General features: G+C 43.4%; 1 protein-coding gene across 1 annotated transcript in view; it reads right to left on the bottom strand.

Annotated features, from left to right (window-relative positions):
- Positions 1 to 9699: 9699 nt before the first annotated feature.
- LOC121549725 (vesicular, overexpressed in cancer, prosurvival protein 1-like) overlaps positions 9700 to 15432 on the bottom strand; it is a 47106-nt gene continuing 41373 nt past the window's right edge. Inside the window, exons 4-5 of the mRNA XM_041861570.2 lie at positions 14422 to 14555; positions 9700 to 10823 (exon numbers count right to left, since the gene is read on the bottom strand). Coding sequence (XP_041717504.2) covers positions 10636 to 10823; positions 14422 to 14555 — 322 coding nt within the window. The 3' untranslated portion in view covers positions 9700 to 10635. The remainder of the gene's footprint in view (positions 10824 to 14421; positions 14556 to 15432) is intronic.

Genomic DNA, 15432 nt, shown 5'->3' with positions numbered 1-15432 from the left:
TCGAAAATGTCATCTACGTAATCCCCAAAAGTAATTATTTATCACGAGAGGGCCATAAACAACTAGTTGTGCTGCATACGCAAAGGTTAAAATCTCACCTTTCTGGAAAAAATAGTTATAAATTGGTGAGGTGTAGTCACTTGAGGACACAAGCTCAAATATACAGTACAAATATGAAATATTTTATGATGTATTTCCAATTCAACATAACTGTATGAATAAGGCTTGAAATGACATGCTTTCTAAATATAGTAAAATCAAATTATAAAACGACTAACTATAAGATTTCACCTTCCTTATGATTGTAAAATACATGTTTGTATGTTTAGAAAATATGTACATTTCTCTAACACTAAAGGTCTCTCTTGATCAAAACGTCTGCCCCCATCGCTGTGAACGTCTCACAGAGCTCTAGTTTGGCTTCCTGAACTCATTAGGAACTCTCCTTTCATCTCAAATATTGTCCATCTATGACAAACAGAACGTTTTTTTGCAATTTTTTTAAATCAGAGTTATTTTAGATGAATGGCTATAAATTGTGATGAAACTACTCTCCCCTGCTGCGCTACGATGTAACGATTGCAGGAATATGCATTGTCAGTGGCTGCGATTATAGGGTTCAGCCCACCCTGGTCTCAGAGCATTTCGTATTATTCTGTACGTAAATCCGAGACACTCCATTTATTATGATATGTAACGTTTTATATGGTATGTATTAATTTGTGGTTGTCCATCCATTTCGTATGATATGTTACGAATTACAATTAGTATTATGTTACAAATTTGCTAAATGTACAATATGTTCCGAACTCTAGGTAGGTGGCTAATGTTAGCTAGCTGGCTAACAGTAGCTAGGCTAGGGGTTAAGTTTAGGAGTTAGGTTAAAGGGTTACAGTAAATAGTTGCAAAGTAGCCAAAAAGTTATATACTGAACAAAAATACAAACGCAACATGTAAAGTGTTGGTCCCATGTTTCATGAGCTGAAATAAAAGATCCCACAAATATTCCATACGCACAAAAAGCGTATTATTTTCACATGTTGTGCACAATTTTGTTTACCTCCCTGTTAGTGATCATTTCTCCTTTGCCAAGATAATCCATCCACCTGACAGATGTGGCATATCAAGAAGCTGATTGAACAGCATGATCATTACACAGGTGCACCTTGTCCTGGGGACAATAAAAGGCCACTCTAAAATGTGCAGTTCTGTCACAACACAATGCCACAGATGTCTCAATTTGAGGGAGTGTGCAATTGGCATGCTGCCTGCATGAATGTCCACCAGAGCTGTTGCCAGATAATTGAATGTTCATTTCTCTACCATAAGCCGCCTCCAACGTCGTTTTAGAGAATTTGGCGTCCAACCGGCCTCCACAACCAGCTTCTTCACCTGTGGGATCATCTGAGGGGGGGGTGCTAAGGAGTATTTCTGTCTGTAATAAAGCCCTTTTGTGTGGGAAAAACACATGATTGGGTGGGCCCCATGCCCTCCCAGGCCCACCCATTACTGCGCCCCTGCCCATTCAATTGAGTGATTGCCTTCTATGAACTTTAACTCAGTAAAATCTTTTTGAAATTTTTGTTCAGTATAGTTGAAAAGTTGCTAATTAGATAAAATGCAAAAGTTCTCCATGATGAGATTCAAACTCAACTCGTGTTATACATCCACCCTACTTTCATTTTTGCCTTAAGTAACCATCTGTCTTATGTAACCAAACGAAACATAACATATCATACTAAATGGAATGTCTAGGATTTACGTACAGAATAATACGAAATGCTCTGAGACCAGGTTGTTCAGCCAGGAGTTGATGGACAGTCTGACGAGCGAATGAAATGGTAGGAGGGGCATCCCAGCTTCAAGTGGTTTCAGAGTTCACATCCTATGTCAGACAGGCTCAGAAAAAAATACTGTGTCCGTGGGAACCAGGGCTATCGCTCAATGTAAGCCATTTCCATCTACGGTGTCCACAGATCGATTTACATGCGAAAATGCCGGTTCACCAGAACCACGCAGGTCCCCAAACAGGGGACCTTACATCGAAGAGGTTAATGAGGAGGAATTTGGCTTCTAGCAAATGTAATGCAACACAAGCAAAAGACAAGGATACCATATTATAGAATGTTTAGTCAGAATTGGACATTCTACATTTAATGAGGGGGAAATTAATCCTCAACCGTTTTCCATCCAGAGAATATTTAAACAAATATCCAAGTAAAAAAAAAAAAGATATATTCTCAAAGCAGGACTGAAATGAAATGGCAGTCACGGACATTTTTAAAAAGTGGATAAATCAACACCAACTTCGATCAAAAGGAAACTTTATTATTAACCATATCTCATGGATGGATAATTACATTTTTTTTGTTGTTGTAGTAACATAAAAACGGCAAAAACCAACCGACTGGTACAAGCAAATCCTCTAGCTCTACATAGTTAAATGATCAAATAAAAAAGTCAGATTAGCCAAATGTCCACAACATCCAATAGCAACACTTACCCTACTGTAGATCTCCCTACTTGGTTCTACTCTCATAGTGTCCATGTACACAGTATTCCAGCTATCTATACAAACATCTACAAATACAAATAGACTCGACATGTCCACGAGGACGTTGCTCTATGAGAGTAACGTCAACACTGGGTGGTTAGTTGGATCTGTTCAAACAGATCGTACGGTCCCATATCCCTGCAAAGAAAAAAGTCACCTCTGGACATTTTTCACATGATCGTGTTCCTTGAGGGTTTGGGCACCTGTTTCACACTAGGTGTAAACAAAACAGATCCTTGTACTTTTCCCCCCCAAAATGGTCTGTCCATACCGGGGTCTAGGACCTGCTGAACCAATCACATGGGGTCTTTACTGTATACAAACAAGCTATGCACATGAATGTTTGTCTTGTAAAATGGTGAAATGCAACAGGGTTCCAGATTCATACATAAAATCATTTTTACCAACAGTAAAAGAAGTACAGACTTCTACCTACACAGGACCAGTTGACCAATAACATTCTAATGTGAGATGTTTAGATGGTTGGAACGGACGGTACTGCTTGTTTGAACAACTAGGCTACTGAAAAGAATGGCGCTAGCTTTTATGACCACCACTACATTGTCTAGAGATTACTGCAGTACATAAATTATACTGGAGTTGGGTCATTAATCAAAGCTTCCTATACACAGTGACTTCAGAAAAGAATTCACACCCCTTGACCTTTCCCACATTTTTTGTTGTGTTACAGCCTGCATTTAAAAATGGATTCAATTGAGATTTGTCCCTGGTCTACACACAATACCCCATCATGTCAAAGTGGAATGAGGTTTTTACAAATTCATTCAAAATGAAAAGATGACATGTCTTCAGTCTGTAAGTATTCAACCCCTTTGTTATGGCAAGCCTAAATAGGTTCAGGAATAAAAATGTGCTTAAGTCACATAATAAGTTGCATGGACTCAATGTGTGCAAGAAGTGTTTAATGTGATTTTTTAAATGATTACCTCAACTCTGTACCCCACACACAGATAATTGTAAATGGCTGTGATAGGAGAAAACTGAGGATGGATCAACAACATTGTCGTTACTCCACAATACTAACCTAATTGACAGAGTGAAAAGGAATCCGGCACAGAATAAAAATATTCCAAAACATGCATCCTGTTTGCAACAAGGCACTAAAGTAATACTGCAAAACATGTGGCAAAGCAATTCACTTTCTGTCCTGAATACAAAGTGTTATGTTTGGGGCAAATTCATAACAACACATTACTGAGTACCACGCTCCATATTTTCAAGAATAGTGGTGGCTGCATCATGTAGAATATTTCTTACACTTTGACATTAAAGTATTTTGTGTAGATCGTTGACAAAAAAATGACAAAATCCATTTGAATCCCACTTTGTAACAACTAAATGTGGAAAAAGTCAGGGTCACTGTATACAAAGTCCTTGAGTTCCTCAGCGAAATGTGTTCCAGTTGCAACCTGCATGCATGTGCTTGTGGAACAAACACATTGATTTGAGTTCATCCTCATTCTGGTCGAGCCGCTTACTGTACAAACTGAAGTCCATATATCTGAAAAACCACGGCTGAACCTCTGTGGTGATGGTTACCAAATCTTGCTTTGAGTGGAACTGGATGCTTAGAGAATATGGTGTAGGTGGAGAAGCGGTAGCTTAGACATGCTGTTACTGACTGAAATTGTCACAATGGAAACCACATGACTTGGGGTCTCAATTTGGGGTCCGGATGGTTGACAGGATTTCCTGTCAGTTTGTGGCGTCCCGATCCAGAGGGATGAGTCGCCACAGTCAGCAAAGCAGGAATACACACGTCCATAATGTGAATAAACTCTAGACCACAGAGACACGTACAAAGCTCTCCCTCAATTTGGCAAATCTGACCATAATTCTATCCTCCTGATTCCTGCTTACAAGCAAAAACTAAAGCAGGAAGTACCAGTGACTCGCTCAATACAGAAGTGGTCAGATGACGCAGATGCTAAGCTACAGGACTGTTTTGCTAGCACAGACTGGAATATGTTCCGGGGCTCTTCCGATGGCATTGAGGAGTACACCACATCAGTCACTGGCTTGATCAATAAGTGCATCGTTGACGTCGTCCCCACAGTCACCGTATGTACAGTTGAAGTCGGAAGTTTACATACACTTAGGTTGGAGTCATTAAAACTCGTTTTTGAACCACTCCACAAATTTCTTGTTAACAAACTATAGTTTTGGCAAGTCGGTTAGGACATCTACTTTGTGCATGACAAGTAATTTTTCCAACAATTGCTTAGACAGATTATTTCACTTATAATTCATTGTCTCACAATTCCAGTGGGTCAGAAGTTTACATACACGAAGTTGACTGTGCCTTTAAACAGCTGGGAAAATTCCAGAAAATGATGTCATGGCTTTAGAAGTTTCTGATAGGCTAATTGACATAATTTGCGTCAATTGGAGGTGTACCTGTGGATGTATTTCAAGGCCTGACTTCAAACTCAGTGCCTCTTTGCTTGACATCATGGGAAAATCAAAAGAAATCAGACCTCCACAAGTATGGTTAATCCTTGGGAGCCATTTCCAAATGCCTGAAGGTACAACGTTCATCTGTAAAAACAATAGTACGCAAGTATAAACACCATGGGACCACGCAGCCGTCATACCGCTCAGGAAGGAGACGCGTTCTGTCTCCTAGAGATGAACGTACTTTGGTGCGAAAAGTGCAAATCAATCCCAGAACAACAGCAAAGGACCTTGTGAAGATGCTGGAGGAAACAGGTACAAAAGTATCTACAGTGAGGGGAAAAAAGTATTTGATCCCCTGCTGATTTTGTACGTTTGCCCACTGACAAAGAAATGATCAGTCTATAATTTTAATGGTAGGTTTATTTGAACAGTGAGAGACAGAATAACAACAAAGAAATCCAGAAAAACGCATGTCAAAAATGTTATAAATTGATTTGCATTTTAATGAGGGAAATACGTATTTGACCCCCCCTCAATCAGAAAGATTTCTGGCTCCCAGGTGTCTTTTATACAGGTAACGAGCTGAGATTAGGAGCACACTCTTAAAGGGAGTGCTCCTAATCTCAGCTTGTTACCTGTATAAAATACACCTGTTCACAGAAGCAATCAATCAGATTCCAAACTCCCCATGGCCAAGATCAAAGAGCTCTCCAAGGATGTCAGGGACAAGATTGAAGACCTACACAAGGCTGGAATGGGCTACAAGACCATCGCCAAGCAGCTTGGTGAGAAGGTGACAACAGTTGGTGCGATTATTCGCAAATGGAAGAAACACAAAAGTACTGTCAATCTCCCTCGGCCTGGGGCTCCATGCAAGATCTCACCTCGTGGAGTTGCAATGATCATGAGAACGGTGAGGAATCAGCCCAGAACTACACGGGAGGATCTTGATCTCAAGGCAGCTGGGACCATAGTCACCAAGAAAACAATTGGCAACACACTACACCATGAAGGACTGAAATCCTGCAGCGCCCACAAGGTCCCCCTGCTCAAGAAAGCACATATACATGCCCGTCTGAAGTTTGCCAATGAACATCTGATTGATTCAGAGGAGAACTGGGTGAAAGTGTTGTGGTCAGATGAGACCAAAATGGAGCTCTTTGGCATCAACTCAACTCGCCGTGTTTGGAGGAGGAGGAATGCTGCCTATGACCCCAAGAACACCATCCCCACCGTCAAACATGGAGGTGGAAACATTATGCTTTGGGGGTGTTTTTCTGCTAAGAGGACAGGACAACTTCACCGCATCAAAGGGACGATGGACGGGGCCATGTACCGTCAAATCTTGGGTGAGAACCTCCTTCCCTCAGCCAGGGCATTGAAAATAGGTCGTGGATGGGTATTCCAGCATGACAATGACCCAAAACACACGGCCAAGGCAACAAAGAGTGGCTCAAGAAGAAGCACATTAAGGTCCTGGAGTGGCCTAGCCAGTCTCCAGACCTTAATCGCGTAGAAAATCTGTGGAGGGTGCTGAAGGTTCGAGTTGCCAAACGTCAGCCTCGAAACCTTAATGACTGGGAGAAGATCTGCAAAGAGGAGTGGGACAAAATCCCTCCTGAGATGTGTGCAAACCTGGTGGCCAACTACAAGAAATGTCTGACCTCTGTGATTGCCAACAAGGGTTTTGCCACCAAGTACTAAGTCATGTTTTGCAGAGGGGTCAAATACTTATTTCCCTCATTAAAATGCAAATAATTCATAACATTTTTGACATGCATTTTTCTGGATTTTGTTGTTGTTATTCTGTCTCTCACTGTTCAAATAAACCTACCATTAAAATTATAGACTGACCATTTCTTTGTCAGTGGGCAAACGTACAAAATCAGCAGGGGATCAAATACTTTTTTCCCCTCACTGTATATCCACAGTAAAACGAGTGCTATATCGACATAACCTGAAAGGCCACTCAGCAAGGAAGAAGCCACTGCTCCAAAACCGCCATAAAAAAGCCAGACTACGGTTTGCAACTGCACATGGGGACAAAGATCAAACTTTTTGGAGAAATGTCCTCTGGTCTGATGAAACAAAAATTGAACTGTTTGGCCATAATGACCATCGTTATGTTTGGAGGAAAAAGGGGGTCGCTTGCAAGCCGAAGAACACTATCCCAACCGTGAAGAATGGGGGTGGCAGCATCATGCTGTGGGGTTGCTTTGCTGCAGGAGGGACTGGTGCACTTCACAAAATAGATGGCAGCATGAGGAAGGAAGATTATGTGGATATATTGAAGCAACATCTCAAGACATCAGTCAGGAAGTTAAAGCTTGGTCGCAAATGGGTCTTCCAAATGGACAATGACCCCAAGCATACTTCCAAAGTTGTGGCAAAATGGCTTAAGGACAACAATGTCAAGGTATTGGAGTGGCCATCACAAAGCCCTGACCTCAATCCTATAGAACATTTGTGGGCAGAACTGATAAAGCGTGTGCGAGCAAGGAGGCCTACAAACCTGACTCAGTTACATCAGCTCTGTCAGGAGGAATGGGCAAAAAATTCACCCAACTTATTGTGGGAAGCTTGTGGAAGGCTACCCGAAATGTTTGACCCAAGTTAAACAATTTAAAGGCAATGCTACCAATTACTAATTAAGTGTATGTAAACGTCTGACCCACTGGGAATGTGATGAAAGAAATAAAAGCTGAAATAAATCATTCTCTCTACTATTATTCTGACATTTCACATTCTTAAAATAAAGTGGTGATCCTAACTGACCTAAAACAGGGAATTTTTACTAGGATTAAATGTCAGGAATTGTGAAAAACTGAGTTTAAACATATTTGGCTAAGGTGTATGTAAACTTCCGACTTCAACTGTACATACCCCAACCAGAAGCCATGGATTACAGGCAACATCCGCACTGAGCTAAAGGGTAGAGCTGCCGCTTTCAAGGAGCGGGACTCTAACCTGGACGCTTATAAGAAATCCTGCTATGTCCTCCGACGAACCATCAAACAGGCAAAGCGTCAATACATGACTAAGATTGAGTCGTACTACACCGCCTCCGACGCTCGTCGGATGTGGCAGGGCTTGCAAACTATTACGGACTACAAAGGGAAGCACAGTCACGAGCGGCCCAGTGACACGAGCCTACCAGACGAGCTAAATTACTTCTAGACTCACTTCGAGGCAAGCAACACTGAAGTATGCATGAGAGCATCTGCTGTTCCGGATGACTGTGTGATCACGCTCTCCGAAGCCAATGTGAGTAAGACCTTTAAACAGGTCCACACAGGGCAAGACGGATTACCAGGACGTGTACTCTGAGCATGCGCTGACCAACTGGCAAGTGTCTTTACTGACATTTTCAACCTGTCCCTGACTGAGTCTGTAATACCAACATGTTTCAAGCAGACCACCATAGTCCCGTTGCCCAAGAACACTAAGGTAACCTGCCTAAATGACTACCGACCCGTAGCACTCACGTCTGTAGCCATGAAGTGCTTTGAAAGGCTGGTAATGGCTCACATCAACACCATTATCCCAGAAACCCTAGACCCACTCCAATTTGCATGGGACTAAACACCTACCTCTGCAACTGGATCCTGGACTTCCTGACGGGCCACCCCCACGTGGTTAGGGTAGGTAACAACACATCTGCCATGCTCATCCTTAACACGGGGCCCTTCAGGGGTGCGTGCTCAGTCCCTTCCTGTACTCCCTGTTCACCCATGACTGCATGGCCAAGCACAACTCGAACACCATCATTAAGTTTGCCGATGACACAACAGTGGTAGGCCTGACCACCGACAACGATGAGACAGCCTATAGGGAGGAGGTCAGAGACCTGGCTGTGTGGTGCCAGGATAACAACCTCTCCCTCAACGTGACCAAGACAAAGGAGATGATTGTTGACTACAGTAAAAGGAGAACCGAGCACGCCTCCATTCTCATCGACGGGGCTGTAGTGAAGCAGGTTGAGAGCTTCAAGTTCCTTGGTGTCCACATCACCAACAAACTATCATGGTCCAAACACACCAAGACAGTCGTGAAGAGGGCACGACAAAGCCTATTCCCCCTCAAGAGACTGAAAAGATTTGGCATGGGTCCTCAAAGAGTTCTACAGCTGCACCATCGAGAGCATCCTGACTGGTTGCATCACCGCCTGGTATAGCAACTGCTCAGCCTCCGACCGCAAGGCACTACAGAGGGTAGTGCGTACGGCCCAGTACATCACTGGTGCCAAGTTTCCTGCCATCCAGGACCTCTATACCAGGCGGTGTCAGAGGAAGGCCCTAAAAATTGCTAGACTCCAGCCACCCTAGTCATGGAGTGTTCTCTCTGCTACCGCACAGCAAGCGGTACCAGAGCACAAAGTCTAGGTCCAAAAGGATTCTTAACAGCTTCTACCCCCAAGCCATAAGACTCCTGAACAGCTAATCAAATGGCTACCTGGACTATTTGCATTTTACCCCTTCCCCCCTTTACGCTGCTGCTACTCTGTTTATTATCTATGCATAGTCACTTTACCCACATGTACATATTACCTGAATTACCTCGACTAACCGGTGCCCACACACATTGACTCTGTACCGGTACCCCCTGTATATAGCCTCCCTACTCTTATTTTATTTTACTGCTGCTCTTTAATTATTTGTTATTTTTCCTCATCTATTTTTTACTTAACACTTATTTTTCTTAAAACTGCACTGTTGGTTAAGGGCTTGTAAGTAAGCATTTCACTGTAAGGTCTACACCTATTGTATTCGGCGCATGTGACAAATACAATTTAATTTAATCAAACAAAATCGGCCTCTCCAAATTACCGCTCTCTCCAACGCACATAATAGGTCCCATAAATCCAGGTCTGTTTCCCTCCCCTTCACAGCGATCAGGCGTCCTGCCCGGAGTGTTTATAGTCTAACATTTCATCAGTGTCAGGCGAACACAGGATTCAGGAGAAGCCTAATTAGTACTTTTACTGTTTACCAGTCTCCTAATAGGAATTCACGCCCAATTACTTCTAAATGGGAAAGCCTTTAAGCTATTTAAACAACTTGTGTTTTAACTTCCCCAAGGTCGCTTTCAACTCCAATTTGCAGTCACTCGTGTACAGTTTAGACTGTGTTTCTTCTTATGCCCTGGTCCTAGGTCAGATTTCTCTACCATAATTATGCCCTTGGTCAGATTTTTCTCCCATAATTATGCCCTTGGTCAGATTTTTCTACCATAATGCTAACGTGAATTTGTTAATCTAAAAGCAATGTGCTGATCTTGGGTCAAGCATTCTCCATTGAAATTCTTCCGTTTTCTCAGTAGGAACTCATTTACAGGAGTCCGAGTGCCTCGCTACAGATCAGCCACAGACCATGGCATTGCCAGCTTTCGTGTAAATTAGAAAGGATGAATGATTGTGAAATCCAAACCATGGAGACAAATTGAGCCGGTCTGTATCCAGCACAGGGTCCTCAGGAGGGACAGTTTGTCCCTGTAGGTGGTTGTCCGTTTCTTGTCCCCTGGGTCCTGGGTGAGCGCTTGGGCTGATATTGTGAAGGTATAACCGTGACGGACAGACACACCGTGGCTGTCCCCTCCTGTCCTTGTCAGTTCTGCTGGTGATGTCACAACGAAGTAGAAGGAACCGGAGGGAACGCCGCTGAGACTTACTTCTTCTCTGGTGTCCGGAACACCTGTTCATAGGGCGGGGGTGGGTGGTTGCAGTACGAGGGCGGCGGAGAGTAGTCGCTCATCATAGGGGCCGGGCCGGGCTGGATGGGGTAGACGGGGGTGAGGGGGGAAGTCATGACCCCGTTGGGGTCGCCATACCCCACCATGCCAGGCTGCTGGGGTCCTGCATGGGGAGGACACAGAGAAATGTTAGTCATCTTTTAAATTGTTTCGCACGAATATACATTCTGTAAACAGATTCAGGTGTGTTAAGTAATGTGATAAAGTATTTAAAAATGATCCTCTTTCAGCCCGCTTCTAAACGGCTCACAGCCCTCCCACTGTTAAGTGTTCTAACACAGGATGCATGAAATATTTATGACCAACATCCCACTCACTGTTCCCACAACTACAAACATGCTTATCTGAGAGACAACATTGCCGTCAAACGCTGTGTTTCCTGTGTCATTTCAACAACAACAAATAAATCTGTGACAACATTGAATCAACGTGGAAAACTGATTGGATTTACAAAAAATCATCAGCGTAACATTTTGTTGATTTCACGTTGAATTATTGTTAGTTGACAACTCAAACAAATGTAAATCAAAACTAGACTTTAAACTGAGGGAGGAGACAGTGTCCAACCCATGCTGCAGAGTTCACAATCAACCGCCTTGGAAATCCAAACCATACACACTAATTTAGCCTAAATGCAGTGGTGGAAAAATTACCTAATTGTCATACTTGAGTAAAAGTAAAGTAAAGATACCTTAATTGAAAATGACTAAAGTAAAAGTGAGTCACCCAGTAAAAAGTATACTTAAGTATCAAAAGTAAAAATAATTCCTTATATTAGGCAAACCAGACGGCACGATTTTCTTGTTTTTTTAAATTTACGCATAGTCAGGGGCACACTCCAACACAGACATAATTTACAAATTAAGCATTTGTGTTTAGTGAGTTCGCCAAATCAGAGGCAATAGGGATGATCAGGGATGTTCTCTTGATAAGTGTGTGAATTGGACCATTTTCCTGTCCTGTTAAGGGGAAATGTATGGAGTAAAAAGGACATTATTTTCTTTAGGAATGTAGTGAAGTAAAAGTAAAAGTTGTCAAAAATATAAATAGCAGTGGAGGTTCCTCAGAGGAGGACCATCCTCCAGTGATATATATATTTTTTTTTAACGTAAAACATTTCAAAAGTTATCCTTTTTAGATAAAACTATACTAAATAATCACGTCACCAAATAATTGATTAAAACACTATTTTGCAAAGAAGGTCTACAGTAGCCTCAACAGCACTCTGTAGGGTAGCACTATGGAGTAGCCGGAGGACAGCTAGCTTCCGTCCTCCTCTTGGTACATGACTTCAATACAAAACCTAGGAGGCTCATGGTCCTCACCCCCTTCCATAGACTTACACAGTAATTATGACAACTTCCAGAGGACGTCCTCCAACCTATCAGAGCTCTTGCAGCATGAACTGACATGTTGTCCACCCACTCAAAGGATCAGAGAATTAATCTGGTACTGAAAGCATAAGATACAGCTAGCTAGCACTGCAGTGCATAAAATGTGGTGAGTAGTTGACTCAAATAGAGAGAAAGACAGTAGTCCAACAGTTTTCAACAAATACATTTCTTCAAAAATGAAGGAGACGCAAGAGAGAAAGAATGTCATTTCTTTTCACTTTCAGTTTCACTTCCTTAGCTATTAAATGCAGCTAGCTAGTTTAGCCTACTGGAACACCCTGCTCAAACAGAGGGATGCTATGTTAGCTAGCTGGCTAAAACTATCCAACACAGCATTGGAACTCTTCCAAGTCAAGGTAAGCTTTTGGTTTGACTAATTTATTACCACCGGGGCCCACCGGTGTAACTGCTTACTGACTGTACACCAACGTTACTGCATGATTGTAGCGGGTTTACAAACGCGTTAATTCTATTAGCTATGCTGACTATGACATTACCTTAGCAAATATGGTGACAACGATGTAGGCTGTGTGTAGTGGTTTGGCTTGGAAGGGTTTTTTGCTTGGTCACATACAGCTGATGTGTTGTGAATTGAAGTCCACAAGCGAAGGGAAGAGGTGAGAGGAGGAGAGCGCATAGATGCGAGAAGGAATACAACGTGGCTGCTATGAAAGTGAACTGTGTCTACGTGTGATCAGGGGTGTATTCATTCCACCGATTGTTGAAAAACTTTTCTTAAAATGGAAGCATACAGAATAAAACGGGGATAAACATACCTGAATTTGTCCAATAGAAACTCCCGTTTGCAACTGTTGGACTACACCCTATATCAGCTAGATACTGGCAAGAGGTTGCAAGGCGGTATTGAATGTCATTGTCTGTCACCTCAAATGTGTCTCTCGATCTGTGTGCACCTACGTTGTAAACTTTCATTCATAGGCTAGGTTGTAGCAACCTTATGATGGGTATAGGGAATATTTTAGTATCATGTAGTAGCCTAAACCTATCGATGTTACATTGAACTGGGTGAATGGAATATGAATGACAGTCATCCAACATGCTGTAATAGAAATAACGTCATGCTAATGGCTGCCTGGCTCTGCGCATGTATCATCATCAGCAGCAGCCATTTTCATTATCTCACTGCACCTGGAATGAACATAATTAGATCGGATTAAACACACACACACACACACACACACACACACAGTGCTGGGTATCTTATCTCCTGCAGCACTGTGAAGGCCAGTAAAGCTGTCACTGCTGATAGCACAGCGGGGTAATTGGCACTGAATCAAAATAACCTGTGATTCGGTCTCCTTCAGCGATGTCTTAATCAGAATGAAACCTGTATGGATTTGATTAGAAATGCATTTCTGAATACATGAACATAAACGGTACAGTATTGCTAACTATTTCCATAGTCATACTCAACCGTTAAAACTGTTATACCAGTCATACTCAACTGGCGGACGGTAGGTCCCGACTTTAAATTATTTTTTTAGGAACTCAGTCAGGCTTTCACCCATTGGGTGGCGCACAATTGGCCCAGCGTCGTCCAGGTTAGTGGAGGGTTTGGCCTGCAGGGATGTTCTTGTCCCATCGGGCACTAGCGACTCCTGTGGCGGGCCGGGCGCAGTGCACGCTGACACGGTCGCCAGGTGTACGTTGTTTCCTCCGACACATTGGTGCGGCTGGGTTAAGCGGGCATTGTGTCAAGAAGCAGTGCGGCTCGGTTGGGTTGTGTTTCGGAGGACGCATGGCTTTCGACCTTCGCCTCTCCCATGTCCGTACGGGAGTTGCAGCGATGGAACAAGACTAACTACCAATTGGATACCACGAAATAGTAACTGTGATACGAAAAAAGTCAAGGGTACAGGACTGTGTACATACCGGTGTTAGGAGTAAAACAAACTACTCATCCCATACAGCATTGAGGTCTGTGTCGTCCAGTCACAGAGCAGATGCAAGTCATGTGATCTGTTGGTGAGCAAGATGGCGCTCGACAGCTGCTGTATCGTCCAATTATGGGGCAGATGTAAGTTATGTGTTCGCTGGCGTATCACGTGACTTGTATCTGCTCTGTGATTGGATGATACAGACCACAAGGTTAGTGAAGGTTTTGGCGCTCTTTGCATCAGAAACTAAAAAAACAACTTCAACACAGGAGGTTGAAAACCGACTACATCAACATACGAATTGTCTTGCAATCTCAGGAGAAAATAGAACGCCTAGGTTGCACAGTAATATCGCTAATATTTAATCACATCCTGGAACCGCTCGTCTGTGCCCTATACTCCCACTGACCTGGCGTGGATACGGGCTGCCTGGTAAAGGAGACGTTGAAGGCATGCTCGTCGCTGAGGGGCGAGCGGTACATGCGCCTGCGGAAGAAGCAGCCAGCTCCGCAGCAGAACAGCACCCCCATCATCAGCATCAACCTAGAGAAGGAGAAGGAGGGGGAGAAGGAGAAGGAGGGAGAAGGAGGAGGGAGAAGGAGGGAGAAGGAGGAGGAGGAGGAGGAGGAGGGAGAAAGAGGGAGGAGGGAGAAGGAGAAGGAGGAGGGAGAAGGAGAAGGAGGAGGAGGAGGGAGAAGGAGGGAGGAGGAGGGAGAAAGAGGGAGGAGGAGGGAGAAGGAGAAGGAGGAGGGAGAAAGAGGGAGGAGGAGGGAGGAGGAGAAGGAGGAGGAGGAGGGAGGAAGAGGGAGGAGGAGGGAGAAGGAGAAGGAGGAGGAGGAGGGAGGAAGAGGGAGGAGGAGGGAGAAGGAGAAGGAGGGAGGAGGAGGGAGAAAGAGGGAGGAGGAGGGAGAAGGAGAAGGAGGAGGAGGAGGGAGAAAGAGGGAGGAGGAGGGAGAAGGAGAAGGAGGGAGGAGGAGGGAGAAAGAGGGAGGAGGAGGGAGAAGGAGAAGGAGGAGGAGGAGGGAGAAAGACAGCAGTCCGAGTGGGATTGAAGTATAAAGTTGAGTATTTCTGTCTGTAATAAATAACTTTTGTGGGTAAAAACTCATTCTGATTGACTGGGCCTGGCTCCCCAGTGGGTGGGCCTGGCTCCCCAGTGGGTGGGTCTATACCCTCCCAGGCCCACCCATGGCTGCGCCCCTGCCCAGTCATGTGAAATCCATAGATTAGGGCCTAATGAATTTATTTCAATTGACTGATTTCCTTATATGAACTGTAACTCAGTAAAAAAAAAAATGTTGCATTTATTTTTGTTCAGTATATATATATATATATATATATATATATATATATATATATATATATATATATATATAATACACACACACACACACACACACACACACACACACACACACAG

The sequence above is a fragment of the Coregonus clupeaformis genome, chromosome 34, assembly GCF_020615455.1.
Source record: "Coregonus clupeaformis isolate EN_2021a chromosome 34, ASM2061545v1, whole genome shotgun sequence".
NCBI lineage: Eukaryota > Metazoa > Chordata > Actinopteri > Salmoniformes > Salmonidae > Coregonus > Coregonus clupeaformis.
Note: the sequence above shows the minus strand (reverse complement) of the source record. Positions and strands in the feature narration are given on the sequence as shown.